The sequence below is a fragment of the Vombatus ursinus genome, unplaced genomic scaffold (assembly GCF_900497805.2).
Source record: "Vombatus ursinus unplaced genomic scaffold, bare-nosed wombat genome assembly UNPS02014830.1, whole genome shotgun sequence".
Taxonomy (NCBI): Eukaryota; Metazoa; Chordata; class Mammalia; order Diprotodontia; family Vombatidae; genus Vombatus; species Vombatus ursinus.
In genome coordinates, this window is record NW_020954608.1 from 30,284,547 (window position 1) to 30,300,210 (window position 15,664).

The following is a 15,664-nucleotide window of genomic DNA, read 5'->3' on the forward strand; positions in this document are numbered from 1 at the left end:
TGATAACATACTGGTTTCAACATACTCAAATTGGTGATTGTATTTATTAACACTTAATGAATGCATATAAGATTCTGATAAGAAATATGTTTCCTCAAAATGTGACAGATGGTGTGTGAACTGATACTGTTATAATTAAAACTCATAGGTTTTCTTAAGTTTCATACTTTGTACAGGGAATCCTCAGTTTTTTTTTGTGAGAAACTACTTGATTCCTCAAAGCTTAGAAGGGTGATTATGTACTTATACAATCGTTGATTTGTCTGGATGTAGGGATTACTGTTTCTGGGAGCTCAGGGAATCCTGTGATTCCCCTGGAACTTGTAGCAAATTGCACAGTGATGGATGTACAATGTGGATTTTTCTATGTAAAAGCTTTGAGATCTGCCAGTAGATCGTGATGTATTGTTTGAACTTCCTTGGTAGACTTTTCAGCAACATTTAAAAAATTGTTACTTTGTGATTCAGTGAAGTGTGATGTTTGGGAGTTGTTTGCTTTGTGATTGTGCAGATATCCTTAAAATACTTAGTACTATAGTGTCAATATGTCATTGTTTACATTTCTTTTCTATGAGGAATGTATGATAAAATATTTTTCATTCTTAGCATTTTATTATCAAACCTTAGAATTTTAGATTTTTTTTTAGTTTAGTTTTATTATTTGTTTTTTTATTGGGGAGAGTGGGAGGGATGCTGCCTATCCTTGAATAATATAGAAAACATTTCATGTTGCCTCATTCATTGGGATATGAGCTAATCAAAGGAGTCATAGTGGATGAAAATTATCACTGTACTTTTGTGAAGTTCTTAAGTAAAAAAATTAGATTATATTGAACTTTGAGCTAATACCATCTTGGTGGTTGGTGTGTCATTACGAGACTCCTTTAAGTTGTCAGCTTTAAGATAGACCCATCATATACTAAATTTCAGTGAAGAGTAGGATAGCAAAGTTAAATTTTTTTTCTGTTTCTGGTGTTTGTAATTCTAAAGTATTTTCTTTGCCTGAGAGTAATTTCTAAAATATTTGTTGACTAAACAGTTTTTCTGATTTTTAAGACCTTAAGAAAATTTTTTTGTGTTCTGGTTTGCCACAACTACTGGTTTGCCATATACTACTGTGCTATAATAGTAAAAATATGACTTTTATTTATTGAATTTTGTTTGTCTCTCTTTCCTGAGACCAATGGGGTTGGAGAGATATGTGGCAATGAATTACGACATATTGAAGAATACCTTTCGTCAAAATGTTGTGTAATTGAAAAGCTTCACTTTAGCTCTTTCGATCACTTTCATTTTAGTGATGTTGCTTTCTTGATTTGAACTTAATAGATATATCTCCCTCTTGCCTTCTCTTATGGACACTACCCAAAGTGTGTCTTCAGTGATAGGCAAAAGCATCATTCCTTGAATTGATGACAGGTAGAATAGGGAAGATCAGAACTTACAGAAACCTATTAGTAACTCTTAGGTGGTTACTTTTTTCCCCATCTAAATTTTCTTGGTTTACAAGGTCAGTCATAATCTGGCTCCAGCAACCTTTCTGTTCTTAGTCTCATTGCTCCCCAGTTTTTCTGAAGCAGAGAGGGTTCATAATGACCTCATCACTGACCTGATTGACAACTGACAAATTGAAATTTCTTAAGCAGTGGTCTGACCTTGTTACCTTTTCAAGAAGTTTTAGGGGCTCCCTGTTGTCTCCAGGATAAAATCTAAAGTACTGTGTTAAGCTTTTAAAGTCTTTTGCAATCTTGGCCCCAGCTTATTTCACATTATTATCCTTCATGGCTTCTATATTTTAGCCAAACTGACCTCCTTGCTGTTTCCTGTACGTGATATTCCATCTCCTGTTTCCTTGCCTTTGAGCAGGCTATGTGCCCCCTTAATTGGAATGTATTCTTTCTTCACCTCCATTTAGGTAATGCAAGTATCATTACCTTATATTACTGAAGTGCCCTACCACTTGCTCTCCCTATATCTTATACACTGTTACTTTTTTTTTTTTTTTACTATAACAGCTCTTGAAATGCAGCTCTTATGTAAGATTCTATCACAGTATTTTAAAAAATAGATTTTTGTTGTTATCTCTTGTTGTTACATGAGCTATATCTTTCCTTGTGTCCCTTTCTCCTCCAGTATAACAAAAATTTCTTTTTACAAAAGAGCAAGAGAAAAAAATTGACAAAAGTGATCAATATATTGAAAAAAACTGACACTATAAAAGTATTCCATACCCATGGGATTCTCCCACCCTTAAAGGAGTGGAGGGAGATGTCTTCTCATTATCTCTTCTTTAGGGGCCAAGCATGTTCTTTATAGTTTCACAACATGAATTTTCAATTATTTTGTGGTGGTAGTTTATATTTATATTGCTGTATTATAACATTTATAAAAAAAGAGGATAAAGGTCACTATTATCTGGCTCCATGTTTAATCAGTTTTATTTCTCCTTACTCCAATATATATGTATGTACACACATATGTACACATATATGCTCATTCTCACTCTTCTATCCTCAGTTCCAGTGATGTGTTTTTACTATTTCTCTTTTCATTCCACTACTTTTCAGGGAGTACTGTGTTACCAGATCTAGCCAACTCACTTGTGGCCTCTTTATTTGCATTGTGACTTCTCAAGCAGTGCTTTATGGCTGCTCAGCCTGCTGGGGCCTTTGTCTTTTCCCCCTGCAATTTTTCAGGGAATACGGCATCACCCCAAATGTAGATGTCCAGGTGTCTTAGGGCTCCCTCCCTTCTGAGTCTTCCTGTCAATGCATGCTTCAGCCCTGAGTTTAAACCTGGCCTCTGTCTTGGCTCTAGGGCCTGCCTCTCTGCTCTGGAGGTAGTTTCCAGACCAGATTGACCTCATATTGCTCGCTTCTGCCTTCTGTCCAAACTCCCACAGGTTTTACTTTCTCCCCTGGGGAGTTCCATTTGGGAGACAGGTCTCCTGGGACTCGCAGGACTCAATGTCACCTCCTGCCACAAATTTGGCAGTCATTGATAATCTGCCTGTATTCACTCCCCAATGATTAGCATATTTCTTCCCTGTCATGCTGTATTCCAGTGATTCTAAACCCCTGGCTATTATTGTAGAAACTTTCCTTTCCACTGTGTTCTTTGCTTTGCCTGTTACATAGTTAACAAATTTGCTTTCATTTTTCTTTCTCACTTCTGGCAGTCACTGAAACTTAGCTTACTCTTGATGATGTGGGATCCCTACTTTGCCCTTGATGACGGAGGTCCCTCCTTACACTCTCTAGTATGGCCATGGTACACTTTTAACTCATACCTCCAGATTGATGAAGGAGGTACGGATGAAGGAGGTATTTGGCATCTGCCTCAAGGTCTTTTCCTCCCCAACTCCTGCCCGCATACCCTTCAATACACATATTAATTGTACCTCAAGAACCCTGACTTCCCAGTTTCTTGATTTACTCATTTCCCATGCCCTACTCCCCAATTCCACTTTAGCCTACACACAGTGATATGCTTGGTCTTACTAGCACCCGCAAGTGTTCATGAGCTCTGATATTCCTTTATTGGATCATAATCTTTTATTGATCTATGTTTCCCTCTATCTTATTAACCCTTGTCCTCTTCTTCTTTCTCACTGTGATCACCATTCCTTCCACCCTCAGTTCTCTCCTGGACATTATCCCTGCACTGTGTATATTCTCCTCCCTTTCTTATCTTGACCCCTTGGTAAACCACTTTGAACTGTACACTACCCTGTTCTATTAAATGCCTTGCCGCCTTGTCCTATCAGCAGTGCCTTTGTGGAAACCCTAACTTTGGATTATTTCCTCAATCTGCTGTCTTTGTTGATATTCACACGTTTGAATCTGGAGAAAACTATACAACTATGGTGACTGGGGGGGGGGGGTCCGTGACAGATTTGTGTTATATAACCTTAAGTGGGCCCTCATTACATCAAGGCAATCTTTTTTTACTTTCCTAATTGATTCACTGTCCCATTTGCTGCAATGACTTTTCCAAACTTTTTCATTCCCTCTCAAACTTCTCAAGAAACCCCCTCCCATCAACCTCTCTGCTGAGAACTTTACTTCATACTCAACAACAAAAAAAAAGTTGAGGCCATTCACTGAGAGCTCTCTGTTTTCTCCTCCACCTCTTCATCTCGTAAGAACACTCAGATGCCCTTCACTGTTATCTCCTCCTTCGTCCCTGTCACAGATCACAAAATGGTGCTTGGCAAAGGAGATCCCTTGGCATACGCTTGTTCCCATTCCATCTCATCTTCCGCAGATTGCCCCCTCTGTCATCCATGCTTTCACCAATAGTCTTCAGTCTCTTCCTTTCTGCTGGCAGCTTCTGTATTGCCTATAAACACAATCATGTCTCCTCCATCCATTAAAAACAACGACGACAACACTGACAACTTTTTGACAAAGAATTGATAATTGAGGGGATGCCCATCCATTGGGGAATGGCTGAACAAGTTGTGGTATATGAATGGAATGGAATATTATTGTGCTATAAGAGATGATGAGCAAGTGAATTTCAGAAAAACCTGGAAAGACTTACATGAACTGATGCATAGTGAAGTGAGCAGAACCAGGAGACCATTGTACACAGTAACAGCAACATTGTGTGATGATCAGCTATGGTTGATTCATGATGGAAAATGCTGTCTACATGCAGAGAAAGAACTGATGGTGTCTGAATGCAGATTGAAGCATACTATTTTCACTTTAAAATTTTTTGTGTGTTTTTTTCCTTTAGTTCTGTTTTTTCTTTCACAATCTGACTAATATAGAAATATGTTTTACCCGATTGCACGTATATAACCTATGTCACATTGCTTGCCCTCTTAGGGGGGAGGGAGAAAATTTGGAACTCAAAATTTTATTTAAAAGAGAATGTTAAAATTGTCTTTACATGTAATTGGAAAAAAAATAAAATACTATTTAAAACAAAAACAAAACTCTTTTTCTGTCAATTTCCACCAGCTTAGTCTTCTATTTCTCCTCTGTTTTGTGGCTAAACTTGAGAAAGTCATTTATACTAGGTGCCTTTACTTCCTTTCCTCTCTTTTTTTTTAATTAAAAATTACATTTTTATTATTTTTTTTTTTACAGTGCCAGAATTTCTGTCTTTCCCCTTCACAGAAAGCTGTCGTGTATTTTACAGAGCCTATTTCTTAAAGAAAGAGGAAAGAGAAGGGGGGAAATATTGGCAAAACCAATCAATAATATGTCCCAAAAAAGGTCTGAAAATATATGTGGTCTTCCACCTCTGTGGATCTCTCACTAAAGAGTAGGGTGGGAGTGTCTTCTCAGAGCTTTTTTCTTTGGGGTCATGCATGTTCTTTTGTAATTTGTAGCATTCACTTTTGTCTTTGTGTGGTTGTTCTTTCCATCCCATTCCATTGTGGCAGTTACTGTGTATATTATTTTTTTGGCTTTACTTCGCTCTTCATCTGATCAAGCAAATCTGTCTGTGCATCTGTAAATTCATATTTGTCATTTTTTGGAGCATAGTAACATATTCCATTTATGTGCTGCAGCTTATTTAGTCACTTCCCAGTTGATGGGTATTTACTTTTTTCCATTTCTTACTACCACAAGAAGTGCTACAAATAACTATAAATATATGCTATAAATATTTTCGTGTGTGTAATAATATTTTTAAAAAACTAATTAATTAATTAGATTTTCTTTTAAAATGAAGAGCCACCTCTCTACTTCCTCCACCTCCCAGTCAATTCCCCACTTCCCCCACCATGAGAAAGCAAGAAAAACAAACCCCCTGTTACAAACAAGTATAGTCAAAGTAAGTTTTCAAATTGGCTGTGTCCAACCAAAAAAAAAAAAAAAAAACCTCTCACTATGCACTCTGAGTTACATGGCTACTTTTTATCGGTGGTCCTTGTGTGGTATAAACCTAGTTCCATGTCTAGATCAGAGGGTATGATCCTTTTAATCACTATTTGCATAATTCCATATTGCTTTCCAAATCATAGGTCTATCAGAAATGGAAGAGTGTGGAGTAGTGTCTCTTTTTTCTAAATAGTCTCTGGGCTGACTTCCAGACTGGTCTCTTAATTGCCAAATCAAATGGCTTTTTCTCATCCTTCTTGATCTTTCCTCAGGCTTTGACATTGCCCATCACTGTCTTATCTTTGATACTTTCTTCTGAATTTTTATGAAACTGCTCTTGTCCTTTGGTTTCGTCTCCTACCTGTCTGACTCTTCTCAAACTCCTTTGCTAGATCCTTATCCAAGTCTGCTAACCATGGATGTCTGAGACCCTCTACTCTTATCCTTCTTTACTGTTTTACTTAGTGATCCCATGAACTCCCATGGATTCAGTTGTCATTTCTGTGCAAAAGATTCTCTGTTTTATTTATCCAGTCCACAGTTCTTTCCTGAACTCCAGTCCCACGTGTCCAGTTGCCTAAAGAACATCTCGAACTAGATGTCCTGGAGACATTTTAAACTCAACATATTGAAAACTGAATCTAATCTTTTCCTGCAAAACCTCCCCTCAGATAAGCTACTTATTTTTTATCCCCTATATTATCTAATAGCACACAGAGTACATAGTAGATAACTAATGTATATATATTTTACACACCCACACACACACACACACACTTAATAATGTCTCTGAAATTATAATGGAAGGCAGTATGACAATCTGATTTTTCCTTGCACTTTTATCCTCTAGTGCCTAGTTCAGTGCCTGGAACATGATAGGCACTTAAAATACTTGTTGATTGGTTGATTTGCTTTTCAGACAGAGCTAGCTTTTTAATACACCCCCCCCACCCTTTTCTGGAATGTGAAATATACTTGTGAAGTGCTATGATGGTCTAAGTATAATATCATCATGTTAAATTTTCTTTCAGATTTGTTGTTAGCTAAGGTTTATAGAACATGGTTACTTTTAAGTGATAGAAGTGAAATGAACTAATTTAATCAAATACTTGTCTATTTACATGAGAGGCAGTGTGATATAGGTAGAGAGCTGACTTTTGAGCCAGGAAGACCTCTCAAGTCCAACCTCTGGTAGCTAGTGATTCTGTGATCCTGAACACATCACCTAATCCCTCCGTTTTCTAGGCAACTCTCTTAAGACTTTAAGTTGCAGAGAATACATTGTACCTGCATTGGTAGAGGGCGTTTTCTGAAAAGGAAATTCCCTGTACCAATGAAATCACAGGTCCAGTCCTGATCCCTGTCCCTATTTTACACAGCACACCTGAAATTAGTAACACACAATTCAAAGATCCTTTTGCTGTCTCTTGAAATAGAGTCAAAGGAACCTAAGGATAATAAAGATGTGTCAAATACAGATGATTTGGAACTTGAGTTGGAGAACCTGGAAATTAATGATGATACTTTGGAATTAGAGGGTGGTGATGAAGCAGAAGACCTTACAAAGAAACTTCTTGATGAACAAGGTAAAACATAATTTTTGTAAAACATTCAGATTTCATTTTTGGATAATTTTGTACATCAACCCCTTTTATTAGAATATGAGATATTAGAAACTTACAACTATTGACCCTGTGTTCTAAAGTTATTAGGTGATTACTTTGGGGGAACTGATCTTTATAATGAAAATGCTGTATATGTCTGCATGAATGCAAATTACTGATTTTGGTCATTGAAGTACACGGGAAAATGAGGACTCTAATTAATTGACATTTTACTTTTTCATTGCTTGACAGCATCCCCCAAATACCGAATTTATTTTAATTGCATGCTTCCAATATTTACAAATTAGCATAAATTTATTTGAATATGATTCTTAAGTTGGATAGATATATAGCAAAGATACACATTATTATGTTAGTCTTATCAACTTAGCTTAGAGAACCTGAATTTGAAAGAACCCTAGAAGCCACTGAATACAATTTGTACCTGAATAGGAATCATTCAACGAGTATTTATTAAGTGCTCGCTATGTACCAGGTATTTGCTAAGTGCTAGGTATAAAAGGAATGGCAAAAGTAGTTTTTGCCTTCAAGGATCTGGGGGAGACATCATGTAAATAGCTAGGTACATATAAGAGATACACAGAATAGGTAAGGGCATCACATCTCACTTTCTGAGAGCAGAAGATGTTAGTGCTGCAAGGACTGGGAAATGTCTCCTACAGAAGGTAAGAGGTGAGCTGAATCTTGATGTAACCTAGGGAAATTGAGATTTGGAGGCGAGGCAGCAGAGCGTTCCTGGCACTGGGGTAGAGAGGTGGTAGCCAGTGCAGTCTTGTTTTTTTCCAAGTAGGATAGTGTTGGTTCATCACATGATACATGGAGACAATTAAAATGGCAGAAGACTGGAAAGGTTTGAAGGGGCAAGGTTATGAAGAGCTTTAAATTTCAAAGAGAGAGTTTTTACTTTTGATCCTGGATATCAGGAACCATTGGAGTTCACTGAGCAGGGGTCTGACATGGGCAGGCTTGTACTTTAGAAAAATCACCTTGGCAGCCCAGTGAAGGCTGGATTGGAGTGGGGAGAAGTGGTCATCCAACCTTTGTTGAAGAGTTACAGGGAGAGGCAGCCCACTATCTCCCTAGGCAGGCTGTTCCACTTTTGTGTAGCTCTGCTTCTTAGGAAGTATCAAGCCTAAATTTTCCTCTTTGCAACTTAAATCCATTGCTCTACCTTTTTCCCTTTGGAACCAAACTGAACAAGTCTAATTCCTCTTCTTTGGTAGCACATCAGTTACTTTAAGACAGCTGTCATTCCCGTTTGCTTGGCTGTCCCCAGCTACCCTGTACCTGCAGTCTTCTCTTCTCCAGGGTGACTATCCCTAGTTTCTTCACTGATCCTCATATGTGACATGCAGTTGATGTCTTTCGTCATCCTTTTTTGATAAGCTGCAGGGCATCTCAGGAGAGCAATGTTCTTCTTATAACAATTATAAGAATTGACCACAGTACTTCAGATGTGGTCTGACCAAGCAGAGTACAGCAAGACCATCACCTCCCTGACCATGACAGATTACCTCTTAGTGTCACTTAAATTGCCTAATTGACTCATTGACCTTGGATTCCACCGAGATTCCCAGATCCTTTTCAGAATAATTTACTACCTTGTCTCCCCTATTTTGTACTTGGGAAGGTGATCTTTAAGACTCAGAAGGTATTCAGTGATGTGATATTGGAGAAATTTAGGTACCTGTTTTATCTGGGACTTGCAATCTCCAATCTGTATGTGATTTATCAGTTGGAACAAAGAGAATAATGTTGAGTGTCATAGAGAAAAATCCCAAGCTGCTGTTCTGCTTTGAAACTTCACTCAAGGGTTGAGCTTTTCTGTTTATAAACCTTACCAAACTATGCTTCACGTTCATCTGCCTGGATATCTTTCCTATTGCCCTGCGGCTACATGAATCTCTATGCTCTACTTAATACCTCTGTCTTTTCCATAAAAATAGCATGTAAAATTTTGTCAAATGCTTTGCTAAAATCTAAGTCAACTATAACTCCTGTGTTCTGTTAGTCTAGTAACCTTGTCAGTTATGGAAGTTAGGCTTATCTGTACTGACCTGTTCTGAATGATACAGCTACACTGGCTCTTTGTGATCTCCACTTCAGTTCCTACGTTTCCTAACATATATTTATGATATGTTTTTCTGGAATACTTTTAATGCAATTGTGTAATTTAAGATTGAAAGTAAGCCTCTTGGTCGCTGTGAGATCCATAATACCATAACCCTACAACTGTCTGACTTTTAAAAATGTCTTACCTAATGTTATCAGCTAATATAAAGAAGGTCTTAATTAGTGGGAATAACACATCCCCTGAAATAGTCACATATATTTGAATTTGCTCTATTTGAAGTTATAATTCTGTAAACTATGGTAATTAGTTCCAGTTCAATGGAAATATGTTGTGCAAATTTGAAAAATGCCAGTACTTGAGAGGATTCTTTATTAACCTAGTTGTACACTATCCTGGCAAGAATTAGGTGGTAAGAATGGAGTATTGGATGTGTACCCAGGAAGTGAGCAAGCATACGGAAGAAGAGAAGGATGGAAGAAATCATTGTTTTAGAACTCCAATCTACTTAGTTTAGAATAGGACAGTGTTTATACTGGATAGTGAAATATGGGGAGCCTAATTTTTTATTTTCATCATATTTTCCCCTTTATGCGAGCAGCTAGGTGGTACAGTGGGTTAAGTTTTTGGATGAAGAGTCTGGAAGAACTGAATTCACATCTGGCCTCAGACAGTTATGTGTCTCTATGTGACTCTGACTTAAGTCACTTGACCTATCCTATCCCAAATTTCCTCATCTGTAAAATGGTAATAATAATAGCATCTGCTTCATAGTTGTAAAAATCAAGTAATATACACAAATCACTTTGGAAACCTCAAAAACACTATGTAAATATTAGCTGTTATTAGTAATATCATTATTATTTCGTTTAAAAAATGCTTGGCAAGTAGTATTTTCTGTTCTTGAGAAATGAAAAGGAATAAAATGCCCCTCTGTCACATGTCTTACTAAGATAACATGATATATTTTTCATTGATAATATATTAACTGATGATAAATTATTTATGATAAAAATCTTTTAAATTCTGTTAGATATAAATGTATAAATGGTTGTATCATGAGGCTATGTTTAATAGAATTGAAGGTAACTTCATTAATTTTTTAAAAATTGGATTTAGGTTATTTCATTGTTACTTCAATCAAAGATGACAGAATCATAATATTGTTCTATTGCATTACATTTACTATTGAACCTAGCAATTTTTAATGACCATTTTGTATATTCTTGGGTTTGTTTGTTTTTGGAAGCTTGAAAAATAGAGGTAAACCTTTTAGCTTTCGTTTCAATAAATTAAGTTTTCATGGTATGTACCTTCATGACTGTCAGTGATGCATGGCAAGGATTAGCAACCTGTGACCTTTAAGATGACTGAGTAACCGCAAAATTGTTGAGCAGGCAAAATTTGTCTTTGGTGCCTTTACTTTTTTTTGGCATGACCTCCCTTCATCTCTCCTCATACTTTCATTTTCCCCAAGTATGTCCTACCCTTTGGGTGCATAGCCCATGTCCCATTTGTCTTCTGGACAAGTTGTCATTTGATCCCAGCAGTCATGTTTGTCAAATGCTAAGGTGTTAGCTGATAACTTTATGCATACATGTAATGAAAGTCCTTAGAACTGGCCTTTTTCTAGGATTGAATTACAGAGATTGAATAGTACAGAAGAACCTCAATTCTCACTCTTAATTTGTTCCATTAAGAGGTTTGGGAATGTGCTTCCATAAATATTCCTTACTAATTCTACTAATGGGTCCTGGCACAAAGGGTAGAACTTCAACTCTCAACTGCCTCATTTATGAATTGATAAATGAAGACAGCATGTCACCTATGAAATTTGGTTGTCAACCCCTGTGGTTTGATGGCTTGACCTTCACCAATGGCTCTGAATTCCTCTATACCTGTGTTATGAAATATTTTAGTTTTCTTGGGATTTTGTAATTATTTGCTCTTCCAAAAACTTCTGTTGTTGAGTGATAACAGTGATGTTCAAATTAACTGGGACAAAAAAAATCATTACATTTATTGACTTTTGATGACTTTTTTACATTAAAAAAAACAACAATGTACAACGTCTTCTTTTGCTGCAATTGTTTTATAAGACTTGGTATAGAATTAATAAATTGACATGTTATTTAATTCTTCATCATGAAATCATACCCATTTCAAATGATAAGCTTCTTAGGAGAAATCCATTTTTTCAAGTCTATCCTTAATTAAAGCCAGTGGTATGTTGGAGCTGACTCGAGAGCTGATTGTTAAATTTTCAGGAACTTTGAAAATTGGTTGTTAAACACAGCCTGTGTACAGTTCAGTCGACTCCTCCATGCGTAAAGTTAACTTGTTTCTTTAAAAGAATTGTCAACCACAACAGAGTGTATTTTCAATATGTTATTGTCTACTTTAATTTAATTTAATTAGTGCAGCTTTATTACTGAATATTTGAAAGTGAATTTAATTGCTTCTTGTTCTGATGATATTAACATAATGCTGAGAATAAAGTTGAGTAACTATGAAGTTGTTAAACATTTTCTTTTATAATCATTATTAGACACTGTTAAAACTACCGGTTTCAGTTATTTTGATTCAGTATTTGAAATAAAACAAATTAATTATTTTAAAATATTTCTGATCCAAATTTATTCTGCTTACCACAAATCTAATAAAAATCAAACTGAGTTATGTCATAGCTAAAAACTTAAATTTGAAATTTTTAAAATTAGTTGAGTACTGGAACCAAGATGGGTGGCATGTAGTTTAAAAGCTGCTGCTGCTGTGTGGAAGGCACGTCCTTCATTATTTATGCATTTTTCTCATTCTTCTTATTCTGGCTTGGCAAAGACATTAATTCACATTAATTTCTTGCAAGACCTTGCTTTAATGATTGATATTCTTGAAGAATTTTCATTACTTTCACTTACATTGCAGTCAAGATCAACTAATATTCAGAAAGCACAAAAATTAATCACACACCCTAAAAGCTATGGAAAATAATTGGTAGTGAAATGCATGAATCTTAAATTGAAGATTTAATTTTAAGTGTGATGAATTTGGAGAAATTCCGTTTAATAAAAATAATACTGCTATAACATGAAAATATATAGTTCAATGATTCTTTACAAAATAGTGGGATGCTTTATATTTAGTGCCAACAAACATTAATTTATCCTGTAATTTCTAAATTTTTCTTTATAAGGTTGGCACCTCACTGCATTTTATCAATCTGCTTTTACTTTTATTTAAAAATGTTTTTTCTGATGTGTGTATATAGGTGTATGAATATGTATATATATATATATGTATATACATATGTGTGTGTATGTGTGTTTAAATATATATGGGGTGGAGCAGGTTAGAATTTGAAGCCTGAAATGAGATATTTATAGAATCTTTGGGATACTCAGAACTTCTAAGGTCACACTTCAGAAGAAGCTTAATTAATCTTTTCAGTGATTAAGAAAATAACTCCAAGACTTGGTATTTCTCACACAAAATATATTTGTTTGTGTTTTTTCATATTGTGTGTTTTTTAAAGCATGTTTTATAATAATAATTTTTAATTAGAACAAGAAGATGAGGAAGCCAGTACTGGGTCTCATCTAAAGCTTATAGTAGATGCTTTCCTGCAGCAGTTGCCGAACTGTGTCAATCGAGATCTCATAGACAAGGTATGATTAATTTTATGTACCTCTATCCACAGAGATGAGCCTTAGTTTTGTATCATGACGTGTGATTGGTAGTGTACTTAATATAAGTCTATATGTGTTATATTTTTTACTCTTTCCTACATAATGCAGTAAGAGGTCTAAGTAGTGAGTTTATCAATAGAACACATTTGTGGAATTGTATATTTTTCAGTTTTTATCTTTGTCATCATGTTTTCAAATAGCTGATTTTTATGACAAATCTGGAAACATTTGAGTGACTTTACATAATCTAATAGATTTTGGAACTCCATAGAAATTACAGCCGCCTTCTTTTGGAACTACTTAGTCTGAAAGTCAGCAGCTGTACAGTTTGTGATTTCTCTAATAGTTTGTGAAACTATTCTCCTTTTGTTATACATAATGTGATTGTGAAGGCCACCGAAAGAAATGACCTGATTGTATATCAATATTTTTCTCTTAATAGATTTAATTATTTTAGCAGGCCACATTTCCATTGGGAGTTACTTTGTGTATTTGGAGCTATTTCTTATTTTTCACTAAGTTCCCCTTATATCCAAACATCAAAGGAGAGTTGTCATCATTTTATTATAATAGAAACAGGGCTTTGGGTGATTTGCATAATCATACTATTGCAGCTATGTGACATTATTTGAATTCAGATGTTAAAAGCTCCTGCCGCTATTGGTCACCAGCAAGTTCTGGGTGGCTCTATGGAGAGTGAATGATCCTTAGCATGTTCCACTTCATCCAGCCCCCCATGGCAGTGAGTACTATCTTCTATAACCCTAGAAATGACCTGTAGGGAGAGGGAGACAGCAAATGGTGATGGAAAGCCAACATTTCACAGATAAAATATTACTGTTCTGAGAGATTTCAGAGGTTATCTAGGTCAACCTTTGCGTTTGTTTTTTGGATGAAGAAGCCACAGTCCAGAGAGGTTAGGTCACTTGCCCACGGTCACACAGTTAATATCAGAACTGAGACTAGAACTTAGATGACCCACCTTCTCAGTCCAGGGCCGTGTGTGTGTGTGTGTGTGTATCTGTGAGACTTTCAAATTGTGGCTATTTTAACCTCTAAAAAACTGTCTTCTCTAACATTTGCTTTATTGCAATGTTGTGTTCATATATTTAATTACAGCACAATTAAGATCAGGATTCACTTTTTCTTTTACTTCAGCTGTCTAAAGGAGGGAATAGGAATTACAACTTTAAAGAGCCAAATGAAATAAAATATAATATGAGGAATAGGGTTGGAGACATAAAGTTCCTCTTGCATAGCCCCTGTAAATACATCAGCAGCCTTCATGTTCTCCATGTCTATATGAGATTGAGTGTATAAGAAGGCAGCCATTTTTCCTCTTCCCCAAGGTAAATGCAAATAAATTAGACAATGTCCTGCATGAATAGTCTTTTAGACTTGACTTCCTCAGGGATTCTATCTGATTATTAGCTTTACTTTCTTTCATAATTCCCTAAAGTATAACAGAGTTCTTCATATATGTGGTTTGTTTTTTTGTGGTTTCTTTTTATAGCCAGTTGGCTTTTAACTATCTTGGAAGACAATGTAGGCTTTTCAGTTGGCTCAAATTAACTTTATTGAGTTCTACAATAAACAGATAAAGAAGGTATTACTTTTGAAGCACACAACTCATGTTCAAAGATTGTTTTATTCCTTTTTTATACAGAAATATAAATACCATATTTTTTCCTGACTAATTGTGTCACTGATAGTATATTTTTAAAAAAAGTTGTGTGGCAAGCTAGTATTGTATGTTGTCCACATGTTAACAAAGTTTTAGTTCTAAGTAGGTTGTCAGAAGTTTACTTTATTAACAAAAGAATGGGATTTCTGTGTCTCCATCTGTGTTAAGAATAGTCAGTTATTAGAGGCAGCTAAGTGGCACAGTGGAATAGAGCACCAGTCCTGTAGGAAGACCTGAGTTCAACTCACGTGTCAGACTCTTACTAGCTGTGTGATTCTGGGCAAGTCATTTAATCCCAGTGTTTCCAAAAAACAAATAAAACAAAATGAGGGAATAACCAATTATTTAAAGTCCAGATAGCCTAGAATAATTCAGATATGTAGCTGAATGACTTATAATAGCTTTGGAATATTTCCAGATTTAGTCTTTGTTATTCTAACTAATAAACCTAGTAAAATGCTCTGTAAACTTAATGGTTAACTTCTTTGTCAATTTAAGAATTTTTGTAAATGTAGATTCTCGCTCTTGAAAGACAATTTCATTTTTATCTTTCTATTCCCAGTGGTTAGCATAGTGCTTAATATAGGTACTTAAATACTTATTGATGGATTGACATTTTAGATAATAGTTTTATGAGTACAATGGTTTAACTTTGATTGGAATTTGTCAGAGTTTCCGGTAAAATATGACAAGTTATATCTTTCTAACAGAGACCTACTTTTTGAAGAGTCTTGAGTTTATGCTGAACCAGTGAAGAG

General features: G+C 35.7%; 1 protein-coding gene across 5 annotated transcripts in view; it reads left to right on the plus strand.

The window, feature by feature from the left end:
- UPF2 (UPF2, regulator of nonsense mediated mRNA decay) overlaps positions 1-15,664 on the plus strand; it is a 126,601-nt gene that overhangs the window by 41,310 nt on the left and 69,627 nt on the right. For 4 of the 5 annotated variants that reach the window (XM_027838554.1, XM_027838553.1, XM_027838556.1 and 1 more), the window contains exons 6-7: positions 7,277-7,426; positions 13,098-13,201. In XM_027838554.1, the coding sequence (XP_027694355.1) occupies positions 7,277-7,426; positions 13,098-13,201 (254 nt within the window). The remainder of the gene's footprint in view (positions 1-7,276; positions 7,427-13,097; positions 13,202-15,664) is intronic. The other variant, XM_027838557.1, reaches the window with a different exon arrangement.